Genomic DNA, 26,669 nt, shown 5'->3' with positions numbered 1-26,669 from the left:
GAAGACATGGCGTCACTAGCACTTAGGGACACACGAACTAGAAGCACAATGAGATTCTACAGCATACCTACTGGAACAGCTAACGCTAAACTCCATCTTCTGAGCTAACGAGAATGCAGAGGGACAGTGATGCTCAAACACTGTGGTAGGAACGTAAACGGTTCGCACACTGCAGAAGCAAACCGTGGCTTACAGCGTTAACATGCATGTGCCACGGGACACCCATTCCACCTTTGGGCATTTTAGCCCAGAGGAACAAAAATGTTTGCCCGTATAGAGAGTTACATGTGGATGTTTATGAAATTTTATCTGCAATGACATCCCCACACTGCAAACAACTCAGAAGTCTGCCAAGTGAAGAGTCCGCAAATAATCTGTCAAATTCATGCAATGGAATACGACTCAACAACGTAAAGAAACTGAACGGCTGGCACATGCCACAGTGTGGGTAAACCTCAAAACCCTGAGGCAATCCTCCTGCCTGAGCCTCCTGAGCGCTGGGATTACAGACGTGTGCTGTGCTTGGTGAGGGGAACGTACATATGCATTTTATTGTTTATCATTATTTCTGAGGAAAACTTTTAAAATAAATATTAGGAGACACACTTCTAATTTCCCCGAAATAAGAGGGAAATCAAAACAAAAATTTAACAATACTTAGGATCGAGCCATTAGCACTTCCCCAGTGGCTCTACTTCCCCGGCCCCTGGAAAGGTATTTTAGGAAAGTGGCATACATACTTTTAAATGGTTGTATTAAAAAAGAAAAAGGTAACAATTAGCAAGCACCCAATTTAAGAAGCTCGAAAAGAATAAAATAAAAGAAATAAAAATAAGTCCAATGAAGTAGAAATCAATGTACTGCAAAACAATATACATTAGAAGAAGACTCACAAGGCTAACAGTCTTGTAGAAATAATAAAGGGCTAGAGAAAAGGCTCGTTAGATAAGAGCACTGGCTGTTCCTCCAGAGGACCCAGGTTCAACTCCCAGCACCCACATAACAGCCTGTAACTCCAGTTTCAGGGGATCTGGGGTTCTCTTCTGGTCTCCACAGGCAGCAGACATATGCATGATATACAGGCACACATGTGGGCAAAATACACCAAAAAAAAAAAAAACAAACCAAAGAATAAAACTGAATAGAAATAATTTTAAAAATAAGTTTCCTTTATTCTTCTCTCATACAATATATCCCCAACTGTAGCCTCCCCTCCTCCCTTCCTCTCAGTCCCTTCTACCTCCCCTCTCCCCCAGATCACTGCTCCTCCCTGTTAGCTTCAGAAAAGAGCAGGCCTCCCAGGGATATCAATCGAGCACAGCATAACCAGATGCAGTAAAATTAAGCATAAACCCTCCTATTGTGGTTGGACAATGCAACCCAGTAGGAGGAAAAAGGTCCCATGACAAGAGTTAGAGACAACCCCACCCCCTCTGTTAGGAGTCCCTCAAGGACACCAAGATAAATCACCACAGCATGTATGCAGAGGGCTTAGTGCAGACCTATGCAGATTCTGTGGTTGCCACGTCAGTCTCTGTGAGCCCAAGAGGTCCCTGAGTCACACAACCAAACATTAGGCAAAGTTTAGGAAACCCTGCAGAAGAGGGGGAGGAAGGATTGTAGAAGCCAGTGGGGTTGAGAACACCAGGAAAACACTGCCCACAGGATCAATAAAAATAATGTAAAAAAGAAAAAAAATAAGCAGAAGTATGGGTGGGGGGCATGCAATGAACTTCTATAATCCCGCACTCATGAAGCTGAGGCAGGAGTATGGCTACAAGTTTAAGGCCAGCCTGGGCTACAGAGTGAGGATCAGGAAAGCCAGGGCAGCACACCAAAACCCTGCCCCAAACAAACAAACAAACAAACAAGAAATAATAAACACAAAATAAGAATGTTGATTTTTCAGAAAAACTTAAGGACAAAGACATGACACGAACATATTAGAGAGAGAGAGAAGGCTCACAGCCAAAACAGCAGAGGCTTCTTTCTTTCTTTATGATTTTGTTTTTGAGACGGGGTCTCTCTAATATATAGCTCTGACTGTCTTCGAAGTCCCTATGTAGACTAGGCTGGCCTTGAACTCACAGAGATCCACCTGCCTGTCTCCTGAGTGCTGGGATTAAAGGCGTGCACCTCCATACCCAGCCAACAAATATTTTAAAAGAATCTCATGAACAGTTTTATGGAGACAAATTTGAAAACTTAGGCACAATGCACAGATTCCTTCAAATGGAAGCTCATCAAAACAGAGAAAGTAATGGTTTGGGATGCAGCTCAGTGAGTGACAGAGCACTTGCCTGGGCTCAGTGAAAAGGAAACAGAAAGCCTAGGTAGCTTTCTGGGCAGTGAAAAGAGGGAATCAAACTCAAGACAAATTCTAACAAAATTTCACAGAACAAATCCAAACTCATTCAACAGACATTAAGAGAGAGACCAGAGCAATTTTAATTATTTAAGGCTGGCAAATCATGGGTCTAAAACACACAATAAAAAGCAAATTATAAGAAGTTTATCAAACAGATGAACAGAAAAGCAAGCAGGTAAAACGCATGATTGGCAGAGCAGTTAGCGCAGCAGAGGAAGACGGCAAATCCTCCTCGGCCCCCTGCGCCATGATCTACTTGGTGTTAAACTTCATTGACGGGGCTGGGGAGATGCTTAGTTGCTAAAGAACATGGAGCCCAAGCATGGGCCCTGAATTTGATCCCCAGCATCGTGTAAAAAGGCCAGCGATCACTGACACCTGTAACCCTGGTAGGGGGAAGGAGACGGGAGATCTCTGGAACTCAGTGGCCAGCCAATCTGGGCACATCGGGCTTGGCGAGAGACTATCTCAAAAGGTAAGGTAGACGAGATGGAGAAAGACATCGACCTTGACCTCTAACTTCCATATGTGTGCACACGATTTAAAAAACACACAAGAGCCTGTTAACGTAACCCAGCACATCAATAGATAAGCAGATTAAAGGGGAAAGCTGTATGATGACCTCGACACATGCAGAGAAAAGCAACATTTTAAATCCGACGTCCCTTCATGATTAAAATGGAAAAACACCTTTCTTAACTCGATGAAACAAGGTGACTGCAGACAGGGAGCTGGAGTTAACATTCTTTGTCAGGTACAGGGTAGCCTGAACTTGCAGTGTAGCCAAAGATAGACCAGAACTGCTGGTCCTCCTCTCAGTTGGCAGAACTGCAGATGTGTGCCACTGTACTCTAGAAGTGGGACCCTGGGAAAGTTTTCTTTCAAATCAAGCTGGGCCTAGCGCTACAGGCCTTTAATCCCAAGTACTTGGGAGGCGGAGGCAGGAGGATCTCAAGTTCAAGGCAGAAGGACCTGCCTGAGATACAGAATGAGACCAAGGCCAGCGTGAGACTCTGTTTCAAAACAAAAAGTAAAAAGAGGAATGGGGAGTGAGCCCTGGGGAGAAGGAAGGACCAGCTAAAGAGAGCCAACCAGAGAAATAAATGTACATCTGCACGTCCAGCAGCCAAGGCTACACGGTAAGACACTATTTCAAAACAAAACAGGATGCCCATTACAAACCATGCACGGCGACTTTCTCTTACGCTCTCAGGACTTGGGAGGCTGAGGCTGGAAGATCGCAAGTTTGAGGCTAGCCTGGGTTATATAGGAAGGCCCAGTCTTCAAAAAACAACCAAGGAGCCAGGCAGTGGTGGTGCACACCTTCAATCCTAGCACTCAGGAGGCAGAGACAGATGGATCTCTGTGAATTCAAGGGCAGCCTGGTCTACAAAGTGAATTCAAGGACAGTTAGGGCTGCACAGAAAAGCCTGTTTTGGGGGGAAAAAACAATAAAAATAAATAAGCAAACAACAAAATGACACTCTTTACACTGCTTGATTGCTCGTTTTGACAGGTTGGCCTGGAACTGTTATATAGACCAGGCTGACCTCAAATTTGTAGAATTCTGCCTGCCCCTGGTGAGATTAAAGACGTGCACCACCACACCCAGCTTACAGTGCTTACGGTACACAAGGCTATGCTTGTAGTCCTAAACAGTGCAACAAAGCAAGAAAATTCACATATAAAAACCTTGGAGAGTTAAAATGGCTGTTTGAATAAAACAGCAAACATATGCACAGAAAATCAAAGCAAAAAGATCTCACCTGAAAACTGGTTGATTATCAACCTGTGATGAGTAGGCGTGGTGGGAATTTCACGCTTGGTCAAGAATCCAGGGGTGACACTGGAGAGATTGGCTCATCAGTTAAGAGCATTGGCTGCTCTTCAAGAGGACCCGGCTTTGGTTCCTGGCACCCACATGGTGGCTCCCAATCACTTGTAACTCCAGTTTCAAGAGATCTAATGCCCTCTTCTGGCCTCCACACATATCGAACACTGGTGTGTGTGTGTGTGTGTGTGTGTGTGTGTGTGTGTGCATCATACAGGTAAAACATCTATGCACATAAAATTTCAAAACAAACATTGTAAAGTCCACGGCTGGGTAGCTCACAGGCCCTAGGGTAGAACTTGTTACTGTTTCACTAAGTGGTCATACTTTCAAAATGTTTATGTTTATCCCCATAGACCTGGGCTGCTCTCGGCCTTGGTCAGAAGCTGTTTTTGGCAGTGGGCACCAGTTGGTGTAGCACAACTGGTCAGAGTGCTGAGAATAAGAGACTGAGGGCTCTGAAGAAGGCAGAAAGAATGCAAGAACCAGGGGATGGGGCTAATGCTGTCTTTTGGACAGGATACGTTGCAATCATGGACTCGTGGTAGTTAGGGCCTACCTGCACAAGATCAAGCCACCCAAAATCCTAACACAGACAGGTTAAATGATCTCCAGGCTCCACTCCTTTCTGAGAAGCTACTTGTAGTTGACCATTGCTGGGAGAAGGAGAATCACTCTTTTTTGGATGATGTAGTCATTAGTGTGATTCCCATGTCCCAGTGCATGACCCACACCCTGTACATGTCAGTGCTGTTAAAGAAAAAGACATGAAGTTGGGAGAGTGTTGAGGGGGGATTTGGGATGGGATAGGGAAACTGGGGTAGATATGATCTTATTTCATTGCACATGTATATGGATTTCTCAATAATAAAGAAAATTAAAGGTATCATTTACAATGGAAATAAACTATATAAATAGTCATGAGAAGGTATGTATATCTGAGTGGCTCATTCCCTTATCTCTTTGAGTCCTTCCTCAAATGCCACCTTCCCTGTTCAGTCTCCTGTGACCACTCCATTTAAAATTGCACATTTCCATCATAATTGTTTTTACTTGTCCCCATTTCTCCATTTCCTCCAAAAAGACTTCAACTTTATATAAGTAGAGTCTAAAATTTATAGAAGAACACAAAAGGCCAAAATAGCCAACATTTTCTTGAATTATTATTACCTAACTCCCTGTGCTTTCTCCTTCCACAAGGACAAATATTATTGTCTGCTTTATTTATTCTTTTATAGATAAAGCCTAAAACTCTTCTGGAGGTCTCTTGGTTCTTGTCTTCTTGAAGGAAAGAATTCAGTCAAGAGACATAGACAATTGAAGCAGAAGTTTATTTAACAAAGTAAGCAAAATAAACACTCCACAAACAGATTGTAGTGGGAGGCCTCCAGGCAGGGAGCAGTCCAGGAGGCTCTGCATTTGGACCTTAAAAGGATTTTTGTGAGTATTTATGAGGTTAGGCGGCAGATTCATAATGTAGCTCTTTTCCTCCCGAATCAGGGTAGACCAGATCTCCCTTTTAGAGTGTTTGTTCCCATATTCCTCTAGAAAATCCCTCTAGACAAATGGGGGTGTCAAAAGCATGGTATAGGACTGAAGAGATGGCTCAGAGGTGAAGAGCTCTTGTTCTTACAGAAGACCCAGGTTTGGTTCCAAGCACCATCTGGCAGCTCACAAACATCTGTGACCCCAGCTCCAGAGGATCCAATGCCCTCTTCTGACCTCCTCTGGCAACAGGCGTGCCCATTGTGAACAGACACACACCCAGGCATAACACCCACAGACTTTTTTAAAAGCCACATGCAAGTAGTATTTGTCAGGTCTTTTGAGAACAGAGACACTCAGTGAATGCACATGTGGGAGAATGCCCTCTCTCACCTGAACTTCTGACGTAGCCTGAACAACTTAACTGCATTTTCAAGGACGTTTAACCACAAAGGCATTCTGACCAGCAGGAGACACAGTAGCCACAGTTTTCTTAGTTACCTCATCCTGAGTTCCTTGTCTACCTGGTATATCAGAATCTGGTACATACACTATCTACTCGGGGCCTGGTCCACAGTGCTGTTCCACAACTATTCAATAAATGAGTGAAACTGGTAACTATATGTAGCTTTGAAGACTTATATAACCTTACTAGAAGGCATCAAAGGCAGCTGTAAAATGGGCAAATAGACTGTATTCACTGTAATATTATCAACATCACACACTAAGTAGCATGTGTGCGTATTGGTGTGAGGATTTATTCAATAAGATTCTAAAATTTGCATGAAAACACAAAAGGCCCAAATGTCCAATATTCTCTTGAAAAAAAAAAGGGAAAGTGAGGGACTTGCCCTATATACTTTTGCTACATCATCATGATAATTGTCATCAATCTATAGTGATTAAAACACTAAGAGGTCACTAAGACCAAATGGGAGCTGTGCATGGCAAACGCCTACTCTCCCAGCACTCGACTAGGGAGGAGGCAAGAGGATCTCAAGTCCAACAGCAGCCCGGGCTACTCAGCATCCCCAAAATAACAAATAAACAAACAAGCAAACAAACAAGAAAAGAACCCAAATAATTGAAAAAGAAAAATGGAAGCCAGGCATGGTAGCACATGCCTTAAATCCCAGCACTTGGGAGGCAGAGCCCGACAGATTTCTGAGTTCAAAGCCAGCCTAGTTTACATATCTAGTTTTAGGCCAGCCAGAGCTACACAGTAAGACCTTGTCTCCAAACAACAGCAACACACACAACAATGAACACAACTCCTGCTACACAACATATTCTTTAGCGATTACACAATTTGTGATGCCTTAATTTAGAAATAATGAAGTCACACTTATCTTCACAAGAGGACTAGACAATGGTAGGAAACGGGAAAGAGACAGGTGCAGTGAGGTTTTTTTTTTAGTTTTGTTTGTGTTTAGTGGAGCCTCCTAGTCCTGGTCTCTAACCGTTCTATGGATGTTTCCCAACTACTGGGATTGTAGGCATGCTCTACCATACCCAGTCCCAGGGGGGATTTTTGTAGTTGCTGATTTGAAGCAGGGCCTCTATGTAGCCTCTGCGAGTCATCCCTCTGCCGTTGTCTCCTGAGCACTGAGATCACAGGCATGCACCACCATCCCCGCCATTCAGTGGTACTGTTTTTAGTGTCCCACTCATCTATCAGGATGTTCACAGGCATATACCAATTATTACGTTTAGTGATTTTTTTAATTTTATTTTTCTTTTGTATATATTGTATAGAATATAATTTTTTTCTTTAAAAAAAATTGCTTTACGTGAGTGTTTGCCTGCATGTATGTTTACTACGTACGTGTGCCTGGCGTCAGAAGAAGGTGTTGGATTCCCTGAAACCGGAGTTACTGATGGTAGTAAACCATCATGTGGGTGCTGAACCCAGGCCTCTGAGTGCTCTTAACCACTGAAACATCTCTCCAACCCCATTCATTGAGTAAACTCTACAAGCGATCTCAGGGATGAGGGCATAGCTCAGCAGTGGAGCACCTCAGTAGTATCCAGGAGGCCCTGGGTTCATCCTTAGCATCTCCAGAATAAAATAAACTGATGTTCATATAAAAGCCTTTCTAAATGTAACAAAAAGACTGGACAAGGCGCACCACAAGCACAGTTCAAAGACAACAGCCAAGTCAAGCCAATATGGACAAAGATAACAAAGAACTAATTCCCTTCAGATAAATCACTAGGAAACACCAACTCTTAGAGAAAAATTAGCACAAAACATGAACAGAATATTGAGAGAAACACGAGGGGATGCTCGGCCTTATGCAGAGAACGAGAAACGGAAGTCTCTGAGAGACTACGGCCCGGCCCATGACAGAAACAGAGAAAGAAGAGTGGTCACTGCTTGTAGCAGCCACTTGTCAGCCTCACACTGGCTGGCGGTCCTTGGAGCTTTTGCTCCTCAGTCACTGTCCACAGCCCCGATGCTGCTCTCCTATATCATCCTTGATGGTTTTAATGGCAATACAGATTTCTTCTTCTGAACTCCCTCTCTCCACCCCATTCCTCAGCACCTCCTTCTCCTGTTGGCATTGCTTCCCCCAGCCCTCACTCTCACCTCGCTGGCCACCTGGTGCTAATAAATTCATCCATAAAATACTCCCACCTATAGGCGCCCCACCCTCCAGCCCCCCTCTAACTTCCAGCTTAACTCCTGCCCAGTCACTCATCTCTGTGGATTCTTGGATCCCCCTCCCAGCGCCTCTCCTCAGTCAGCGAGAGTACCATCTGTCTCTGCAGTGCCATCTTGCACACACCTTTGGCTTTCTTACCTTCCCAGCTTTTATCATACTCAGCTGTCAAGCCATTTCCTGGGCTCACACAGCCACCAGCCTGTTGGCACCCTCGAGAGAACTTCAGAGAAAGTTCTCACTAAGTTTATGACCAGAGACCTCAGGCAGGCCCTAGTGTTGCTTGGCAATTATGTGAGATTTCCCCCAAACCATTCACTCCCCTAGACAGCCATTTTATCCCACCACCCCACCCCCAGTGTTTCCCTCTCCATCTCCATCCCCAGCTTTTGACCTTCCTTCTTCACTGAGAAAACAAAGCGATCATGAAATAAACCCAAAAAGCATTCGGCAGAGAATGTCAGTTCCCACACGAATTCACTTCATGTTCTCTGTCTTCTCCACAGCTTCCCTGGACCAATGCTCTGAGTCCCCAGATAAAGCCAGCGCATCAACCTGTGCACTATGCTAGCTGCAGGGCACTACCACAGAAATCCCCCTTCTCTTCCTTGCATACGGAGGTCTCTTAGCATATCACGTACTTTCTCTTGTCCTTACCTACACTGCTCCAGGCACCACCCTGCTTCTCTGACCCCTTCATGGTTGTTCTGCCCTTGTTTCTGAACTCTCCACCCCCATTCTCTTTACACACTGCGGGTGTGAGTGACATCCTGGCTGAATGTGTATTGCCAACATGGACATGGACACATCAGAACCCAGTAGCTCAGTCCCACAGCAGTGCCAAAGCCTTTCCCAGGTAAGGCTCGCAGGGATGGAAAAGTCTTCCTCGGGTCTGAGTTCGAATGGTGACAGTGTGTGTCGAGCCCTCACCACCACTCCCACAGCCTGATGTCCACTGAACACTGCTCTCCTACAGAGATTTTTCCTCCCGAGGTTAGCTAAGCCCGCCTCCTTGTTCAGCTGGACGTAACAACCCTGCCTGCCCGTTCATCTCTACATTATAACCTCACTCCTTGTTCAGCTGGGTGCAATAGCCCCACGCCCTGTTGAATTGTATATGATGGACACACCGAGTCTCCTCATAGACCATCACACCAGGCTTCTCTGTGTGGCTCCTTTACCCGACTGCTGTCCCAGTCAGGTCAATCCCCAGAGCTGTGCAAGGACTTGGCAATGCACCTCAACTCCACTGAAAAGCTGCTGTTGAGGTCGTCAGTGTCTTTGACACTGAAGAATCTAATGATCAGGTGCTGAGCCCCGTTTGCTGCAGTTGCCTGCTGCCCAGCCCTTGGGGCGTTCTCTGATCTAAGCTCCAGAACATGGCTCTGCCCTGACATCACTCTTACCTCACTGACAGCTTCTATTCATTCTCCAGGGCTGGTTCTACATCGCCATGACATCTGGATAAGGGGCACCTCAGGTCCAGCCCTGAGAACGCTCCAGTCTTCTGTCAACACTCCTTCCCCCAGTCTCAGTCATTTGTATTCACAGCCTCTACCCTTCCTCTGGGGCATCGGTCAGCTTCTTCGTAAACCTCCCACCCGGGTGTTTCGTTAGCTGACTAAACGTGGTGCGGCTACGACCAACCTTCTAATATTTCACCCTGCTGCAAACCTGCTCTCCTCCAAATCTCCTTCCTAATGACCTCCCTCTCCCAGTGACCAGATCTGAGGCCTTGCAGATATCTTCGAACGCCATCTCTCTACTCTGCATTAGACCCTTCCTTCTTTCCTTATATAACGAAATCCAGACACTAAGACAGGTGCACAGCCACACTCCTAGCACCGAGGAGTTGGTCCAACAGCGGAGGATCAGCAGTACCTGGCCGGCAGCAGCTCCGCCCTCTGGACTCTCTCCTCAGATGGTCTTCACCATCCTTGCCCACTCCCCCTGCCATTCCCTTTGATAAAGGAGTTGGGGTCTGTAGCTCCAGGAAGCTTGTCATAAGGACTTCCTTCAGACGGCCATGGCTGTCATTTCTTTGATCCCCTATGAAGTCTCTCTGGCCTCAGAGCCATCCACACAGCACCTTAGGGAACCTCTCTGCTCCCACCTGCTCACTGTATGCTTAGTGACTCAGTCCAGGTCCCCTCCCCAAGCCTGTACCTGTCAATAATGACTGGATCAGAAGGCGTCTCGTTCCGGTTACCACAGCTCTTGCGGTCACAGCACCGACTGAAGAAAAAATGAAGAAAGACAGAAAGAAGTAGTGAAAGAAAGAGAGTCAGGGTGTGGGGTATGGGGGTGGGGTACGGGGACTCAGTGAGGACTCAGATTATCTGTTCTGGGTGTAGAATTCCTATGAGCAGGCGAATCTCTTCCAGGGACTTGAGGGAGAAAGCTGGGGAGGGGCTTGGCTTGGCAGCCTAGTTCCAGGGATGAGGTTGGTCATGAAACCCTTGTGCCACCAAGCAGTGAATCACCTACAGCGTCTCTTGGATGGTCACCAGTGAACCTGCACCTGTAAGCTGCACCCTTACCTGGACATGGCCTGCATTGCAGAAGCCATCTCTAGTTTTTATTTTATTTTATTATTATTATTTTATTTTTCCTTCCAAGGTTGGCCACTGTCTCAACTACAGGTTTTTAAACATTTTCTTTTCCATTTATCAGGAGCTGTCTCCGAGGCACTGTAGGACTGGGAAATTCAGGAAGTGCTCTAGGGTAAAGGAAGAGGAACTAAGAGCTGTGTCCCCCTCCCCACTCCCAATTTATCTACCAAAGAGTTGCCTGGCAATTCTCACAACTAGGCAGCTGGGTTTCCTCCACCAGGCCCCTTAGCAAATCTCAGAGGCCTCTTGTTTGCCCGGCCCAGCCTGTGCCCATCTTCCCAGAGAGCTACTCCCCAGAGCTTTGTTAGTTAAGCTTCCTTTAGCAGTAGGAGGCTTCTTTTGCAAAAACACTTAGAGAAGTCACATAAACAGGCCACGCTAATGGGGCCTTAAGGAGCCTCTCTTCTGCCCACGCTGTGCCTAGGGAGCTCACCACTCCCCTCCCCAAGCTTCCCCAGGGAACTGGAGGTGTTGTGAAATAGGAGCAGGGCCTGACAGGGGACCTGAGCTACACCTGACACAGAGCCTTGGGTGACACTACCCATCCATCTTACCTGCACATGATCTCATGAGTGAGCAGCACCCGGCACATTTCGGGATTCTTGTCCTGTCCCTCATAGATGATAGCCTGGGGAGGAGGAAGTGTGCATGCTCGAGGGGAGGGAGGCTCCTCTCACATCCCCATGGCAGCACAGGTGGGCCCTGGTGTCTCAAACCAAGGACTAGGCGAGGTCCCACCCCAAGAAAGATCATGTCCTTTGCCTTGACCTGAAGAGTCCAAGGAGGCGGAGGTGGAACCTGAAGCCTAGCTGCTCAGCTGGAGGAGAGCCTCCTACCCTCAAATAGGACCATCAGCTAGGTAGCAAGACTGGCAGCAGGTCTGCAGATTCCCTGCTGGTGGCGCCCTGCATCCTGCTCGGCCCCTTACCCTTCTCAGCATCTACCCCTCTGCAGGCTGTTCCGTGCTTATAGCGGGCTTCTGGTCATGTATATTGTCCCTCTCGGCAATTCCTGGTAACTAATAAGACAGGCCACTAAGCTACCTCTTCATACCTCCCTATCACTTCCCCAGTGCAAACGGGTATGTTGCCCTTGAACTATCGATCCACTCTTTCCCAGTCTCCCGGTGCCCCCTGTCCTAAACAAGAAGTGGGCTTCCCAAGTGTAAATCTGGCTTTCTAGCTATTTGCCCCTCAAGCCTTTCTGTTTGTAGGTCCTTTTCTCTGTGGGCTCCCACACTCATCTGCCACCCAGTCCCACTGCCATTGCTCGGTGCGTCTCCCCCACCACAGTGAGAGCTTTCTGGATACAGGCCATTCTGCTCTGTTTTGGGACCAGGACTAGGTGAGGCTGCTAGAAGTACCTGTCCATACAAAAGCATGCCAGTTGCCATGATTCCTTCCAGACATACTAATCTGCCCCCTTTACAATTCAAGCCCCTTCTCTCAGCTTCTCTGAAGCCCTGAGACTTGGGTTACCTCTCTGAGCAACAGGTTTGTCCCTCAGCACTGCTTTTGTCTGACCCAGCCTTCTTCCTGGAACCAGTCTATCGATGAGGTGCTGAGTGTCTGCAGGACAGGCTCTGGGACACACACAGGTCTCTTTTCCGTCCCCTGGGGCACCCATCCCCCTGCGCAGTTAGTGATGATGTTAGAGGACTTCCTCTTGAGAACTGCTCTCGGTGGAGCTGCTTGTAATGTGTACTTTCGCCTTAAGTATGGTCCCTAACCAATGGCTGACTGACAGAGAACACAAGACACTGCCCCCTGCTTTAAAGGCACCGACTCTGGTGCGGTTTGAATTCCAGTGATCCCTGTGGATTGGGCTGAGGCTGGACTCTACCTGGGACTACCTGCTTGCTGGGTATTTCTTCCTATCTTGCTCCCTTTCCTCTTCTCTTGAGGAGTCCTCTCCCTTCTCCCTCACCAATGAACTACATGCCCCTGATTCCCTGTCTAAGATGGGGTTGTGAGAAGGAATATGACTTAGGCCAGGGTCCTTTAATAAATAATTTCTTGGGGTTGGGGATTTAGCTCAGCGGTACAGCGCTTGCCTAGGAAGCGCAAGGCCCTGGGTTCGGTCCCCAGCTCCGAAAAAAAGAACCTAAATAAATAAATAAATAAATAATTTCTTTTCCAGACTGGATAGAAAAAAACACAATCTTCTCACCATAGACAGGGAGCTGGGAGAGCTAAACCAGCTAGAGTAAAGGCACAAGAAAGATGGAGAAAGGGCTAAGGCTGTGTACTTAAACCAAGCCTTTAAAGGGCCCCAATAGGCCCCAGGCTGGCTCACCTGCTTTGACATGGAGTCAATAAGTCGTACGTAGAGGTCTTGTTCTGTCCGAAGTCCTAGGGTGGGAGGGGAGAAAGAACTTGCTGTCAAGGGGCACGAGGATGCCTCGGATGGCTATAGCCACACCCTCCCAGGCCTTAAGGAAGGTGCAGTATCTCAGGATGCTTACTTACCATTATTATACACCAGCCGAAGACGGTAATGGATCCCGTTGTTTGTTTTTTCTGTCCCAGGCTCCTGCAAGGATAAGACAGAAGGATGTGCCCAGTGCCTTCAACCTCCTTCACCCACACCCTCCACTCTAATCCCACGGTCCTTCTTTGCCTTCCAGCCACTCGCCCATCCTTTCCCACACATCTAGCATGTATCCACTCATCTTCCCCAGTGTCATGGGAATGTGGCAGGGTCCCTGAAGCCCTCCCATCGCTCCCAGTGCTAGTCCCAGGCCAGCCCATGAGCCTCTCACTCGATCCTTTTCCACGAAGTCGATGAAGGCTGTGCGCTCCACCTCCACGGGCTGCCCCTGCCGGTCGTACATGGCCAGCACGAAGTGGAAGAAGTTGGACTTCCTGAGGTTGGAGGGGGGCTGCTTTTCAAAATGTGCTCTTGCCAGGCCCACGCCACTGTGGGAGGAAAGGAACTGGAAAACCACTGGAAGGGGCCTCCAGGGAGAAAGGCCCCAGTGGTTCTGACGGACCAGGCTTTGACATGCCAAAAGTTTGGGCAAGGACCATATCAGTTCCATAAAGAGGCCTACAACACCGAGGCTACCTCAGCTTGCTTCTTTGAGAAGAAGGAATACCACAGATGCTGCGTGAGGGTATTCTGACAGGGTCTCCCCTGCTGCAGGCTTCTCCCTAGGACCCATATTTAGGAAGGTTTATATCTAAAATCAAGTGTATAAATGAATTCATCATACTATCCAGAGGCATTTAGGAGTGTGCACTAGGGCATCAAGAAGTACCTAGGAGGTTCTGAAATGAATTTCCCATTGAACCCCATCTTACAACTAGGTCTTGTCTGAGACGATGGCACTGCCTATAGCATGATGTCCACCAGACTACCAGGGACGGTGCACAGTTCCAGGCTATTAGTCTGGCTATCCTAGACCTTGGGCTATGGGTAGAGATGGGGAATAACCTCTCGGGTTACAGAGGGCATGACCACAGCTTCGAGGCAGCATGGCTTTGGGCAAGATCTCCTAGTTTGGCCCTACAAAAGGCTTGCTCCTGGTTCTTCAGAAACCGTGCAAGGAGGAAAAGAACAAGGTCTCATTTACCAGATTGTCCCTAAACTCCAGTGCAGCACCAAACTCTGTAACATTCGGCATGCAGTAATGGAATTTAAATGCCTGGAAGAGGAAGGAATTCACAGGCAGAAAGTGAAACAAGGTACCCTTAGCCCCAAATGTCACCATGTAAATAAAAGAAGACACAAAGGAGGAGAACATTGTTTTTGTTTGTTTGTTCAGAGTTTTGGTTTTGTCCTTCTTTATTGTTGTTGTTTCTGAGATAAGGTCTTACTCTGTAGTCTAGGCTGGCCTAGAACTCACTATGTAGTTCAGGCTGGCCTCAAACTTGCTGTGATCCTCCTGCCTCAGCCTCTCAAGTGCTGAGATTTTTTTTTCTTTTTTTCTTTTTTCTTTTTTTTGGAGCTGGGGACCGAACCCAGGGCCTTGCCCTTGCTAGGCAAGCGCTCTACCACTGAGCTAAATCCCCAACCCCAAGTGCTGAGATTTTGATATGAGCCACCACACCTGGCAAAAAGAGACACAAAGTTATCCTTTTCTGGGCTATGGGTAGAGATGGGCAATCCCCATATACTCTTTTGTGGGACCCAAGGGAAGACTTACAGAGACGGTGGCCTTCCCCCAACCCTCAGGGAGTAAGTATATACTCGATAACTGGCAGGGGGAGAGAGAAGAACAGGTGCCCCAAGAAATATTTGCTAGGGCAAGTGACAGTGGATCAGATTTCAAAAGGTGAAATACTGGGTGAGGGTATAGCTCAGTGGGAAGAGGGCCTGCCTACATCAGGGAAGCCCTAGGTTCAATACCCAGTACCACATAATACCAGGATTAGTGGTGCACACCTGTAATCCCAGGACTCTGGAGGTGGACACAGGAAGATTGGGAGTTCATCCTTGGGTACAGAGTGATCTGAAGGTGAGCATGAGATGTAGGAGACTGTCTCAAAATAATTAGAGAGATAAGGGAAGGAGAAAAAATAAATAAAAGGGGAATAATGGGAATGGGGCTAGGGAGATGGCTCAGTGCTTAGCATGATTGTCATGTGAATGTGAGGACTTCATAGCCTCAGAACCCACATAAATGCTGGGAGATATGTCAATGCTAAAAGAGGAGAGACAGAGGTACTCATAACAAGCTGGCTAGCTAGCCTGGCCATCTAGATAAGCTCTGAGTTCAATTGAGAGACCCTGCCTCAATGAATAAGTTGGAGAATGACCAAGAAAGTGTCAAAGGAGGTCAGCAATATGGGCCTCCTCATGCAGACATATGCATGTGCCCCCCTCACATACAAAGAAGCATGGGTGTGCACGCACGCACGCACGCACACACACACACACACACATGTTCGCATGCACACACTGCATACACATACTCGTGATGATATAAAGGAGAGAAAAGTTTGCATTGGAAGTTCCTTCAAGACTGTGTAGGAATACGAACACTGGGAAAAGAAGTTTAGACTTTCTTCTCTAGAGTAATTCCAAGGCATGTTTCTTATAGAGTCTCTGATCTCCACCCTAGGAAAGAGTGCTGTGGCCACACTGCTGGGAAGTGTGATTCATATTGAAGGCCTTTGGATGTCCTGCAAAAATGACCATGCTTCAGTTGGCTCAGGCGAGTATGTCCCACACGTTAAGTACCTAGACTCCAAGATGATGGTTCCCAATGTGCTTTAGCAGGTTCCTCTCGCGTGTCCCTGCTGATCTGTGTGGCCAATGGAATATAACAAAAGTGACAGCACGTGACTTCTACATTTTAGGTCATGAGACATGGGGGAGACGTCAGCTGCCATTAAAAGCCAGTGCCCAGGCCTGGGGAAATGTCTAAATTGGTAAAGCATGTGCTCCATAAGCATGAGGACCCACCTGAGTTTTGGACCCCTAGAACCAACATAAAAAGCAGGGCATGGTGCTGTATGATGGGAAACTGAGACAGGGGATCCCTGGGACTTGCTGACCACTCGGTGAAGTTCCAGGCTAAAGGGAGACCCTGTCTCAAACAAAAGGAGAAAGGTGTATGAGGAATGACATGAGGCTGTACACTGCATGAGGCTGTACTGGCTTCCTTATGCTCTCCCTATATATGCACCCATACATGAATACACACACACACACACACACACACACACACACACACACACACACATGCCAGCATCCCAGATGCCCATCAGGCATGCTACTGTGACAATGACTACCAAACTCATTGCTATTTAATATTTCCTTCCACATAATTTAAAACCAGGAGCCACTGAGACAGCTCAACAGGTAAAAGGCCCTTGCTGCCAAGTCTGATAACCTGAGTTTGATCCTAGGAGCCTGCATGGTAGAGGGAGAGGGCCAATGCCCACCAGTTGTCCTCTCATCTCTATGTGTGCCATGGCACATGTAAGCACCGCCCCAACAAATAAATAAACACAAGTTTATTTTAAAAATTAAATAAAACGAACTTACTGTTTTCTTTGGCTTCACACTAGGCCATAGTATCTAGACTGTCAGAGAATGAGTTGATTGCTATGTTTTCATACTGAGTCTAGCAAATAATAAAACCAACTGTTCTTTCTCATGGATGCATTCTTGGCCGTGGCCATGGGTGATGTAGGAGGCAGATATGATGACAAAAAGGTGCCCAACCCTCTTCCCTACCAGAGAAGTTCCCTTTCCAGGGTATTGACCTCTCTCCATTCTTCCCTGTTCCCTCCTGGCTAGGTAGCAGTCCTTTCAAGTGGGGACTTGACCACCCTCCGTCAGCTTCTCAAGCTGGCTGAGAGGCAGGGAAGCCTGAAGAGCTTTTGATCACAGCAGGTCTCTGATTACTATGGATGAATATGCTAATGAGACATCAACTCTGAGCTCCACCCTCCTGCTTCCAGGGCCAGCTTAGCTTGAACTCTGACACGGATGGTTTCAAGAACCACCCAGTGGAAAAGATGACGGAAGTGGGTGGCCTTGTAGAGCAGTCCCCTCACTGCTGCTCTTAATTCTTGTGAGTCTGATAAGGCTCTCATGCAGTGGGAAGAAAATAGACAGAAAGGCCTTGGCAGAGGAGAGGTGGATACTGAGAAAGTACAGAATTCCCGGGCCACTCAATAGGCCTTTCTGTGCAAAAGCCCTTGCTTGGCTTAGAGCTTCTAAACTGGTGCAAAAGGGAACGGTTAGTGACCCAAGCTTCTGATCCTATCTCAGTCCTTTGGGCAAACTTCACTCAGTCTAAATCCTGCCTATCCCCTGCTCCTGCTGGTCTCCTGCTCCTATTGGTCACCTGCTGCTTTCCCTTTACCTTGGGCCAAACTCCCTATATGGGCCTGCCTTGCCTGTGGAAGAGGATTACTTTGGGAGTAATCCCAAAGCATAGGGAAGGGGAAAGTCAGCAGGCTCCCACAGGAGGTGAGGATCAGTATCCAGCACTAGGGGGTGAGGCATAGAGAAACTGAGCCATCTCACGGCCCCACAACTCAACCTAGCCTGACTCTATTCCTCCTGAGGCAGCCCAGAGTAGCACGAAGTCCTCTACCCCTGCTCTCGCTCACAGCCTTCCATGGGACAGCACTGACTAGTTAACATTTCCATCATCACGGAGCTACCACAGAACAGCATTAATGACAGTCCCCCTGCTAGGCCCATTCTCCGCTCCTTGCCTGGGAAGTCTGCAGTTTACCTCAGTCCTACATCAGCCAGTGAAGTGAGGAGACTGAAATAAAATGGGAAAAGATTTTGCTGAAAAAAAAAATCTAGTGTTTTCTATGTGCATGACACAGAATACTACAAGGAATTTGTTGTACAGAGGGCAGAAAGCAAAAGAAGACAGAAGCAGGCTGGACCGTGTCTTCCTTCCCTAGCAGTCTCCCTTGCTCCTGTGCCTGTAACTGCAGTGGGTGACCAGCACCTGTTACATAAACTGCAAAGGGAGAAAGCTGGGAAGAAGGAAGGGAAACATTGTTTTTCTCTTCTCCCCTTGGGAGAAGCTGTTGCTCTTGTAATTAGAAAACAAACCACAGTTAAAGAACAGAAACAAAGACATGCTGTAACCATGCACAAAGTGCCCAGCAGTCAGACAGTCCCCATGGTCACATCCTGGGCACGAGTGCTCTCTGCTCAGATAGTGAGATGCAGACAGGGCTAATATCTCTGGTTGTGTGCTCTCCTAAGCGGAGCTGTCCAAGACAACCTCTGGAGGGTGGGAAGAAACTTGAGGATGTCTCCTGATGCATACATACTATTTATCTAAAAGAAAGGAAGATGGAGGGATGAAGGATGGAGCTCCTGAATCACGGAGAGGAAAGCGTCCCATTTATGTTCTCCTAGAAGCAGAGAAGTCCCTGGGTGAAAACCCACATATCAATAGCTTATTGGATTGATTCCAGGAACCGCAGGAGAGGAGGGAGACAAAGGCAAGAAGGTAGCCAGCCCACCAAGCTGCCACTGTAGGCAGTTCACAGTGTGAGTCTATGGAGAACTACAAAAACACAGACCAAGGACTTCAGACTTATCCCACCTGACTACTGGGTCAGGGACTCAGTAGTCCAGCAACTCTGGTTAGGCATTGCCACCTCTTAAGTCAACACTCCCTCCTCCAGATTTATTTTATTTATGTGTATTCCCATGTGCTTATGCATCTGTGTGCCCAAAGAAGCCAGAAGAGGGTGCATACTCCCTTGGAACTGGAATTACAGCTCCAGTTGTGAGCATTTGTGAGCCTCCTGGTGTGGGGGCTGGGATTCAAACTATGTCTCCATCTTTCCAGTTCCTGCTGCTCCATTTTTCTCCTTTACTCGTGTACTTGCAGGCAGAACAAGCTCTGGCCTCCTAAGCACGTCTTCAAGCATGAGGAAGCAGATGCTGGCTGAGGTAGACCCTTTACCAACCAAGAGGACCAAGATGAGGGTGGGTTTCAACTGTCAGACACCCAGCAGTACTGGATATGAGCGAAGCCCACAGAACTTTAGCTCCTGGGGCCTAGGGCGGCTCGTGGATCCCGGGTTTATGATGTGCACATGTGATCACTTGGCCTGCTCAGCATATGGATTGCTGGGACTTCAGTGACGTTTCATTCCCTTAGCATCATGGGAAATAGGGCATGTACCGTCTTCAGATAAATGCCCCCCTGGGGGGGGGACAAAAAAAACCATCATGCTAACTAGTTTTGCAAGAATCCAAAACAAACAACACATTTCCTCACTTTCTCAGAGAGGTTGTTTCAAACACAATGTCAAAGCAACTTTCCTTTCAGCTCTGGAGGGGGTTGAGGTGGTGGAGAATGGGTTTCAAATCCAGAGAACCCAGACTTGGGAGCCTTCACTGCAGTCTCTCTACCATGTCACATTCTCCGCTCTGACACAGGCCCAAGATTTAAGGAGACCTTCTGTAACACCAGGAAGAAAAGCTAGCTTGCCCAGATACTTTTTGGACAGATGAGTCTTGCCTTGTAGTAAACTTGGGTATGCCTAGGCTTCATGAGCACTGTTAGGGACTTTGAGGTCAAATGAACGAGGACAGCTTCATCTTCATAGCCTGGACCACTAAGGAAAGCTGCACTCCAGAGCACACGGCGATGCTAGTTGGCATGGTAAGTAAGGCAACAGTGTATCTGGTTGTTATTACTGAGCCCACCCAGCAGGTCCCTGGAGATGTTCTCTTGTAAGGCTGAGCAAGACGCCCCAGGGCTCTTCCTGGGCATCCAGAACTCTCCAGTAGACACAGCTCCTGTTGCAGTCTCTGTTCTCTATTCACAAAACACTCCCTCGTGCTTGATCACACACTTACTATAAATAGTAACTTAACAATACCCTTCTGCATCCCCTTAGAGGACAAGCTGCCTCTCGGGGCTTCTGTCTTCCACTTTCCTGCCAAATGTTCAGTCTGGCCCACCTGGCAGCCCCAGGTTCTGAGCAAGACAGAACTTTGCCTTGAGCCTGATCCACCTTCAAGTCTGAGATGTGGACCTACTGGGACCTATCCTGAAGTCATCCGCTTTGGAAGTGGGCTCTGCTGACCACCCTCTACCTCCAGCAAGAACAATGCAGTTCTGCTCAATCCCCACCCTGCCTGGCTACAGAAGTTCCACGTTCATTTCTTCCAAACCCTCCCTTCTCTTCCTTTTTAAGCATCCCAGTGGTGCCCAAGCTGTCCCTTAGGCATCCCCTGTATCCCCAGTGATCATCATGCAGTGCTTGTCTCCAGCCAAGATCTCTTGACCTAGCCCCCCACCCCAGGCCCTGCTAGTCTCAGAACTAGCTCATCAAAGAAGGTAAAAGCAGTAACACACAGGGCACACCCACCTCGATGGTACCCACAGAGGAAAGACCTGGTAGCTAAAGGCAGCTACCCAGAACCTGTGTGTAGATGAATCAGCTGAAGAGAAGGTTCGGGTCAATGGAGGCTTCGGAGTCCCTCTTATTACTGCTCAGTACCTACCCCAAAATGAACGTAGTAACCCAAGTCTACATGGTAGGCAGGGGAAAGAAAACTCTCACGATGTGTTCTACCACTTTCCTCCATGGCTTTCAGTCCACCTATTGGCTATTCACCCCGTTTCTCTTCTGCCAACCCTCTCGCTGTCTACCCACAGGCCGGCCTGCCTGCCAGCCAGGCTCCAGGACGAGGTACAGCTATTAATTATTAAAGCAAACAAAAGCATTTCCTAGCAGGGAGGCTAGCCTGCAGCCGCTTACAGGAAAGATATCCCCAGCTGCCTGCCTCCTCTAAGGCCTTGCTCCTCAAGCAGTGACTGGCTGGTAGGATGGGCAGTGTCCTCCATGACTACTGCAGGACAAAGGCTGGTCAGGTCCCTCTAGTCTCCCCAGCCTAGGAAGCACACCAGAAGGAGAAAAGCACTACCATCTCTGCTAAGCCTGCAGCAGGAAGACTTGTCTGAGGAGGATGGGGAATGGCCTGGGGATAGGTCTCAGAGATAAATTCCTATCGATTCAGGGCAGGAGAAGTCACAGCAATGGCCAGGGGCCTTTGAGCAGACATCCCTGTTAAGGAGACCCTGGCGAGGAGCAGGAAGACTTCCTTTCCCTTCCTATGGGATGGGTATTCATTTCCTCTTCTTTCCCTACATGCTATGCTCAGAATTTCCCTTCTTGTTAGCCGAGGCTCCCTCACTGATCTTAGCAAGCCTCCCGAGCCTTCCTCCTCATCTACTTTCTTCAAAACTTCGGCATTTTAGTAAAGTCAAAGTTTTAAAATTGGAGAGGGGTAGCTGAGGGAAGTAGGGCAGTTGCTGGAACATACTGAAGTGAAGGGGGGGGGTGGGGCCTGATGGAGAAGCCTTCTGCAGCCATCTAGGTGGACTACTTAAGCCTGTGGGCTACAGCAAGAAAGATTAATGGACTGCCATCTTTGCTCTACAGGGAAGCCTCGGTCGTCACAGCCAGGAAGAGACAGACCGAGGACTGCAGAGCCTGACCTGTAGTTTAGGTAACATTAAAAACTGTCCCCACCCCACCCCTCCAAATCCCCCAGGCAGGGAGGATGGTCTGGCAGTCTTGTTGCCTCTTCAACACCATCGGCCATTACCATACACACAGAAGCCGGGGAAGAAAGCAGGGGTCAGGCTGTGATGAGCCTTGAATGCCAGCTGTCTGGGATGTGCCAGACCCAGCAGCCTGTGGTAACCATCCTTAAAGTGGTGAGTCACAGTATAGGACCAGGAGTCAGAATGAGGTCTAGAATTCGAGAGTGTTAACTGGTAAAAGTGATATCTGGGGACACTGGGAGTGAGACTAGGTATCCACAAGCTTTGCAAACCGAGTGGCTGTTGGGTGAGGATGAGGAAGACACAGGCCATCCACACCCCGAAGCATTGCAGTGCAGCCAGACAGGGGAGGAAGATGAAGGGGAGGCTGGGAGATGGATGTTTTTTGTTACGTTTTGGGAGAGGAAGACCTGAGCAGAGGACTTGGTGGCAGGGGGTGGGGGGTGGGGGTGTACACACAGAAGAAAGGGCAAGCAATGTGGAAAGAAATGAGAACCAAGATTAGCTTCCCCTCTGGAAGTGGGAAGAGAATCGCCCACATGTTTGAAAACTCTCAATCTGTGTCCTAGAATGACAGGTTCCAGACTTGGGGCCAAGAAAGCTCAGGCCCGAAAAAAATGTTCTGTTCAAACCTTTCGGCTTCAGTTATGTGTTCTTGGGGACTCGGAATAGACCCCACTCAAGAACCTTTCTCTGTGTAGATAGTGCTGTGGGTGACCAGGAGCAATGAGGCTGAAAGTCTCACATCCAGATTTCTTGCCCCTTCACCCACCTTCAAGATATCATCCCTGGCACCCCTGCTTCTCCTCATCTAACATGGCAGCCTAGTTAGGTAGAGAGCAAAGTCTGAAAGAAACAGGATCTCCCACTCTAATACACTCAGCTAAAACTTCACGAAACCCCCTCAACTTAATGAGAAAACCAAAACCAGCAGAAAAGGGGGCACAAGCAGTTTTAAGCATAGCACAAGACAGACCTTAAGGAGGGAAATGGGAAGGAAAGACACCAACACACCGAAAGCAGTTGTGTTAAACAACTGTGATTGTGTTTCTATAGTCTTTAGCTAGATGGCTCTAACTAGAGACTATAACTTACTGGACTTGGCTCATCTGGAATATCTTTTCCTGTCCAGGAGAGATCACTCAACAGAAAGCTCAGCACTCTCTCTGTGAAGACAGATGTGCAAAATCACTCATCCCTTTGTCCATAGAACATTCTGTGTCTACTATCAGTGAGGTTGGGGTGCACGGCAAGTGATACCTGAACAAGTTTGGATGTGTGAATGGGAGTGCTGTGCCAGCCGTGGTCTCCTTTGACATCCTTCAGATACTGGACAGCAGCTATTTAAACTTCCTGAAGACCCAGTGCCTACCCTGTCCTGGCTGTCCTCGGGGACCGTCCCTTCTTAGTGCTAGGCACCACAAGCTCCTGATGAGATGTATAACCTCCAGTCCATATTGGATGCTTGGAGGGAATGTTACAGAGATCAGGTCCCAGCTGCTTCAGTGACAGGGTTAACAAGCAAGCCTTCAAAGTCCCCATCCAAATCCTGGAGCCCATTCCGAACAGAGGTCTCCTGCCTTGACCCCTACACCTTCCCCTTAAAAGTAACCAGAGCAGATCCTGCTAATTTCCAAGAGCTTCCAGTCTCCTTCAGGATCTACCCAAGACCACCCAATGAGGAGTCTAGCCCCATTCTCAACCCTATCAGTTCAACAAGGCTAACTGCCCACTGGCTTAGCCACTCTTCAGCCCCACCCACATCTCTGAATACCACAGAGTTTCTTGCCATTCTTGTTGGGTAGCCGCGGAACTGGACAAGTGGAACGGTAGAGACTGCACAGGAAGAGGGGGCTGTACATCTTTAGACGGCTAGTAACTGTGGGTCCTGGCTCAAGGTGTACGGGAGGGAGGAGGCGACACCAACTCCCCTCCGGAGCCCTGGACCATAGTGAGCAACCCGCCCCGTATCCTCAGGAAGAAGTCAAACTCACACCGGGCGAACAGGAGGCTTCGTCGGGACAGTCAAGAGTTAGGACTCCTTCCACCCCTTGCTCCAGAGTAGCTGGGCGTGCAGGATGAAAGGCGCAACCAGCGTGCTAGGTCGGTTGGAGCGCTTACCTCTGCGCCGCGGTGCTGGAGTCCAGGATGCCCGCGCTCTGCATCCAGGAGCGCACGGAGCCCAGGCTGGAGGGCAGCAGCGGCTCCTCTTTCAAGTGGAGCCCACCGCGGGGCAGAGCGTCCTGTGCGGGAAACATAAGGACCCGCAGTTCGTGGGCGCCCCCCACTGCCAGGGATCCCGTCCCGCCGAGACTGTGGGCGTCTCAGCTCAGCCCGACCCGACGGCACCAGGAGCCTCCAGGAGCGCAGCGCTGCACGGAGTCCCGGTGCCTCAGTGCCGCTCGCCTCTCGGGTGCTCTTAGAGAAAACCGGTCCCCGGGCGCCGACGCTGTCCCCTCCCCTCCCGGGGCGGGGAGATGGAGGGATTCCCCCGCGGCCTGAGCTCCGGTGAACAGACTGAGAGCGGAGCCCGCACCGGCTCCGCACGGAGGCGCCCCAGAGGCGCGCTCTGGCGGCTGCCCAGCGCCGCGGTCGTCGGAGGGGGGGCGAGCGCCCCGCGAGGTGCCCGCCCTCCCCCCACCCGGGCCTCTCCCCCGCCCGCCCGCCCGCGGCGCCCGCGCGGGGCGCTGATTACCATCCGAGAGGGGGAGGCTGCGGCCGTGGAGGTCGGCGGCGGCGACGGTGGTGGCCGGGGCGGCAGCAACAGCAGCAGACGCGCGTCCCGCGGAAAAGCAGGGCCGGCGCTGGGCCAGCAGACGCAGCCGCCGCCAGACCCCCGAGTGCCCCGGCGCCCCGGGCCTGCCGCTGCCCCGGGCGGCAGCACCTGCAGCAGGAGCAGCAGCAGACCGGCCGAGTCCCCCCGGGGCCCGGTCCCCGCGCCTCCCCGCCGCGGACGCCGCCGCCCGCCGCTCCCCGGGGCCTGGCCGCGGGCCCTGGCCATCCCGCCGCCACCGCCGCTCCCTGGGGAGCGGGAGCCCTAGGGAGGGAGCACGGGCAAAAGGAGGGCTGTCGCAAGCGGGTGGGCCCAGGGGACTCGGGGCCAGGGGAGGCGGGGGCGGGGCGCGAGGCCGGCCGAGGGGCGGCCAGGGACGTGACATCATCGGGGGAGGAGCGGCCGGGCTGGGGCCGCGGCGGCGGGGCGGACCCTGGCGAGTCGGTAGCCGGGCTGGGGGCCACGGCCTCTCCCCCGCCGGGAAGCTGGCCCGGGCCCGGGAAGGCGAGGAAAGGACGGTCTGGGGGCTGCGCGGCGAGGAAGCCCGGCCTAAGCAGGGCAGCTCGTGACACTGCGCTCGGGAATCACCACGGCCTCCCCGTCGCCACCAGACGAAGCTCCAGCATCTTTGTGGTCCCATCTCCTTCCCCTAAGTATGCGCCGCCCTCTCCTCAGCCAACGCTTGATTCTGGGAGTCGCTGCACCCTTGGTGCCATTTGACCTCGGCTTAACCTCTGCCTCTGCTGGCTGGTTTAGTACTTAAGTGTCTCTCTCACCTTGTGGTGGGAATGGGGCCCCAGCCAAGTTGAACTACCTGAGTCCTTCACCTCCTATTCTTGTTCCTGTCCCTGGGTTCCCTGAACTTAAGTTTACATTCCCACCTGAGCTTTTGAAAAATCTCTTGATTTCTGAAAGCAAGAAGTTTCTCAAAGGCTCAGGTGAGCTGGGCTCTTAACCGTACGCCCAGCTCACCTCTTTAGCTCCAGCCTTCTTTCTGAGTCCATTCATCTTTTATTTCTACCCAGAAATCACCTGGCCTTCGATCTTGGGCCATAGCCATTCCTCTGTGTCTTACAGGCTATCAGCAAAGCTTGGGTTGAGTCCAGCAGTTTCCTGCAGAACAGCAAAAGGGGGCTAGGGGGATGGCCTTGCCCTTGTTGCTGTTTGCACTCTGAGATCTCCATCATCCTGGGGGTGAGATGGGGCATGCGCCAAGTCAGCTCTTAATATCCTGCCTAGCACTGACCCAGAGGAAGAACCCCAGGGACACCAGAGTTTCCCTGTCTCTTCTCCTGACCTCTTTGGTCTCCACTCCTCTCATTTTGCCCAGTTTTTCAACACCCGTCACCTGTGAAGGAGGAAGAGACACTGCCATCTCACACAGACTTCTCACACACACACACACATCTTACCCACAGAACTATCAAAACCAGGTTTCTCAAAGTGAATTCTTTCCTAACTGGCCTCTACATCCCTTTAGCCGACTCTAAACCTTGTCCCTCATAGTATGGCTCCTGGATCAGTGGCATTGACATAGGTAGCTTGTGACAAATACGAAGGAAAACCTTCCCAGACCTGCCACGTCGGAGACAGCATCAGAGAGCTAGAGTGCTGGGATCACACATGCCAGCTCCTACACCTGGCTAAGACTTCCCTTTCTTAAAAAAACCCCTCCCCTTCTCCCCACCCCTGAAAGCCTTTGCCCCTCTTGTTTCTGCAGTTTACAGGAGTATCCACTAAGGCCACTTTGCCAGGCTCGGCTGGCTGCTCCTGGAGGCTCACAGTCTGATTCCTCCCTATTCTGCTTTGACTCCGAGGTCCACTTGAGCCTTCTGGCCCTCAGACCTGCAGTATCTAACCGTTTCGTCTCTTCCTCCTCCTCCCACCCATCTGATGAAGCCAGAAGTGTGATCTGAG

General features: G+C 49.6%; 1 protein-coding gene across 10 annotated transcripts in view; it reads right to left on the bottom strand.

The window, feature by feature from the left end:
- Positions 1 to 25,115, bottom strand: part of Ebf4 (EBF family member 4) — a 68,373-nt gene extending 43,258 nt beyond the window's left edge. For 3 of the 10 annotated variants that reach the window (XM_063284541.1, XM_039105849.2, XM_039105853.2), the window contains exons 1-6: positions 24,101 to 24,237; positions 13,721 to 13,877; positions 13,428 to 13,491; positions 13,255 to 13,310; positions 11,514 to 11,587; positions 10,514 to 10,582 (exon numbers count right to left, since the gene is read on the bottom strand). In XM_063284541.1, coding sequence (XP_063140611.1) covers positions 10,514 to 10,582; positions 11,514 to 11,587; positions 13,255 to 13,310; positions 13,428 to 13,491; positions 13,721 to 13,877; positions 24,101 to 24,237 — 557 coding nt within the window. The other 7 variants (XR_005501982.2, XM_039105846.2, XM_039105845.2 and 4 more) reach the window with 6 other exon arrangements.
- Positions 25,116 to 26,669: the final 1,554 nt, after the last annotated feature.

This window comes from Rattus norvegicus, chromosome 3, assembly GCF_036323735.1.
Source record: "Rattus norvegicus strain BN/NHsdMcwi chromosome 3, GRCr8, whole genome shotgun sequence".
Taxonomy (NCBI): Eukaryota; Metazoa; Chordata; class Mammalia; order Rodentia; family Muridae; genus Rattus; species Rattus norvegicus.
This window is presented reverse-complemented; position numbering and strand designations above follow the sequence as displayed.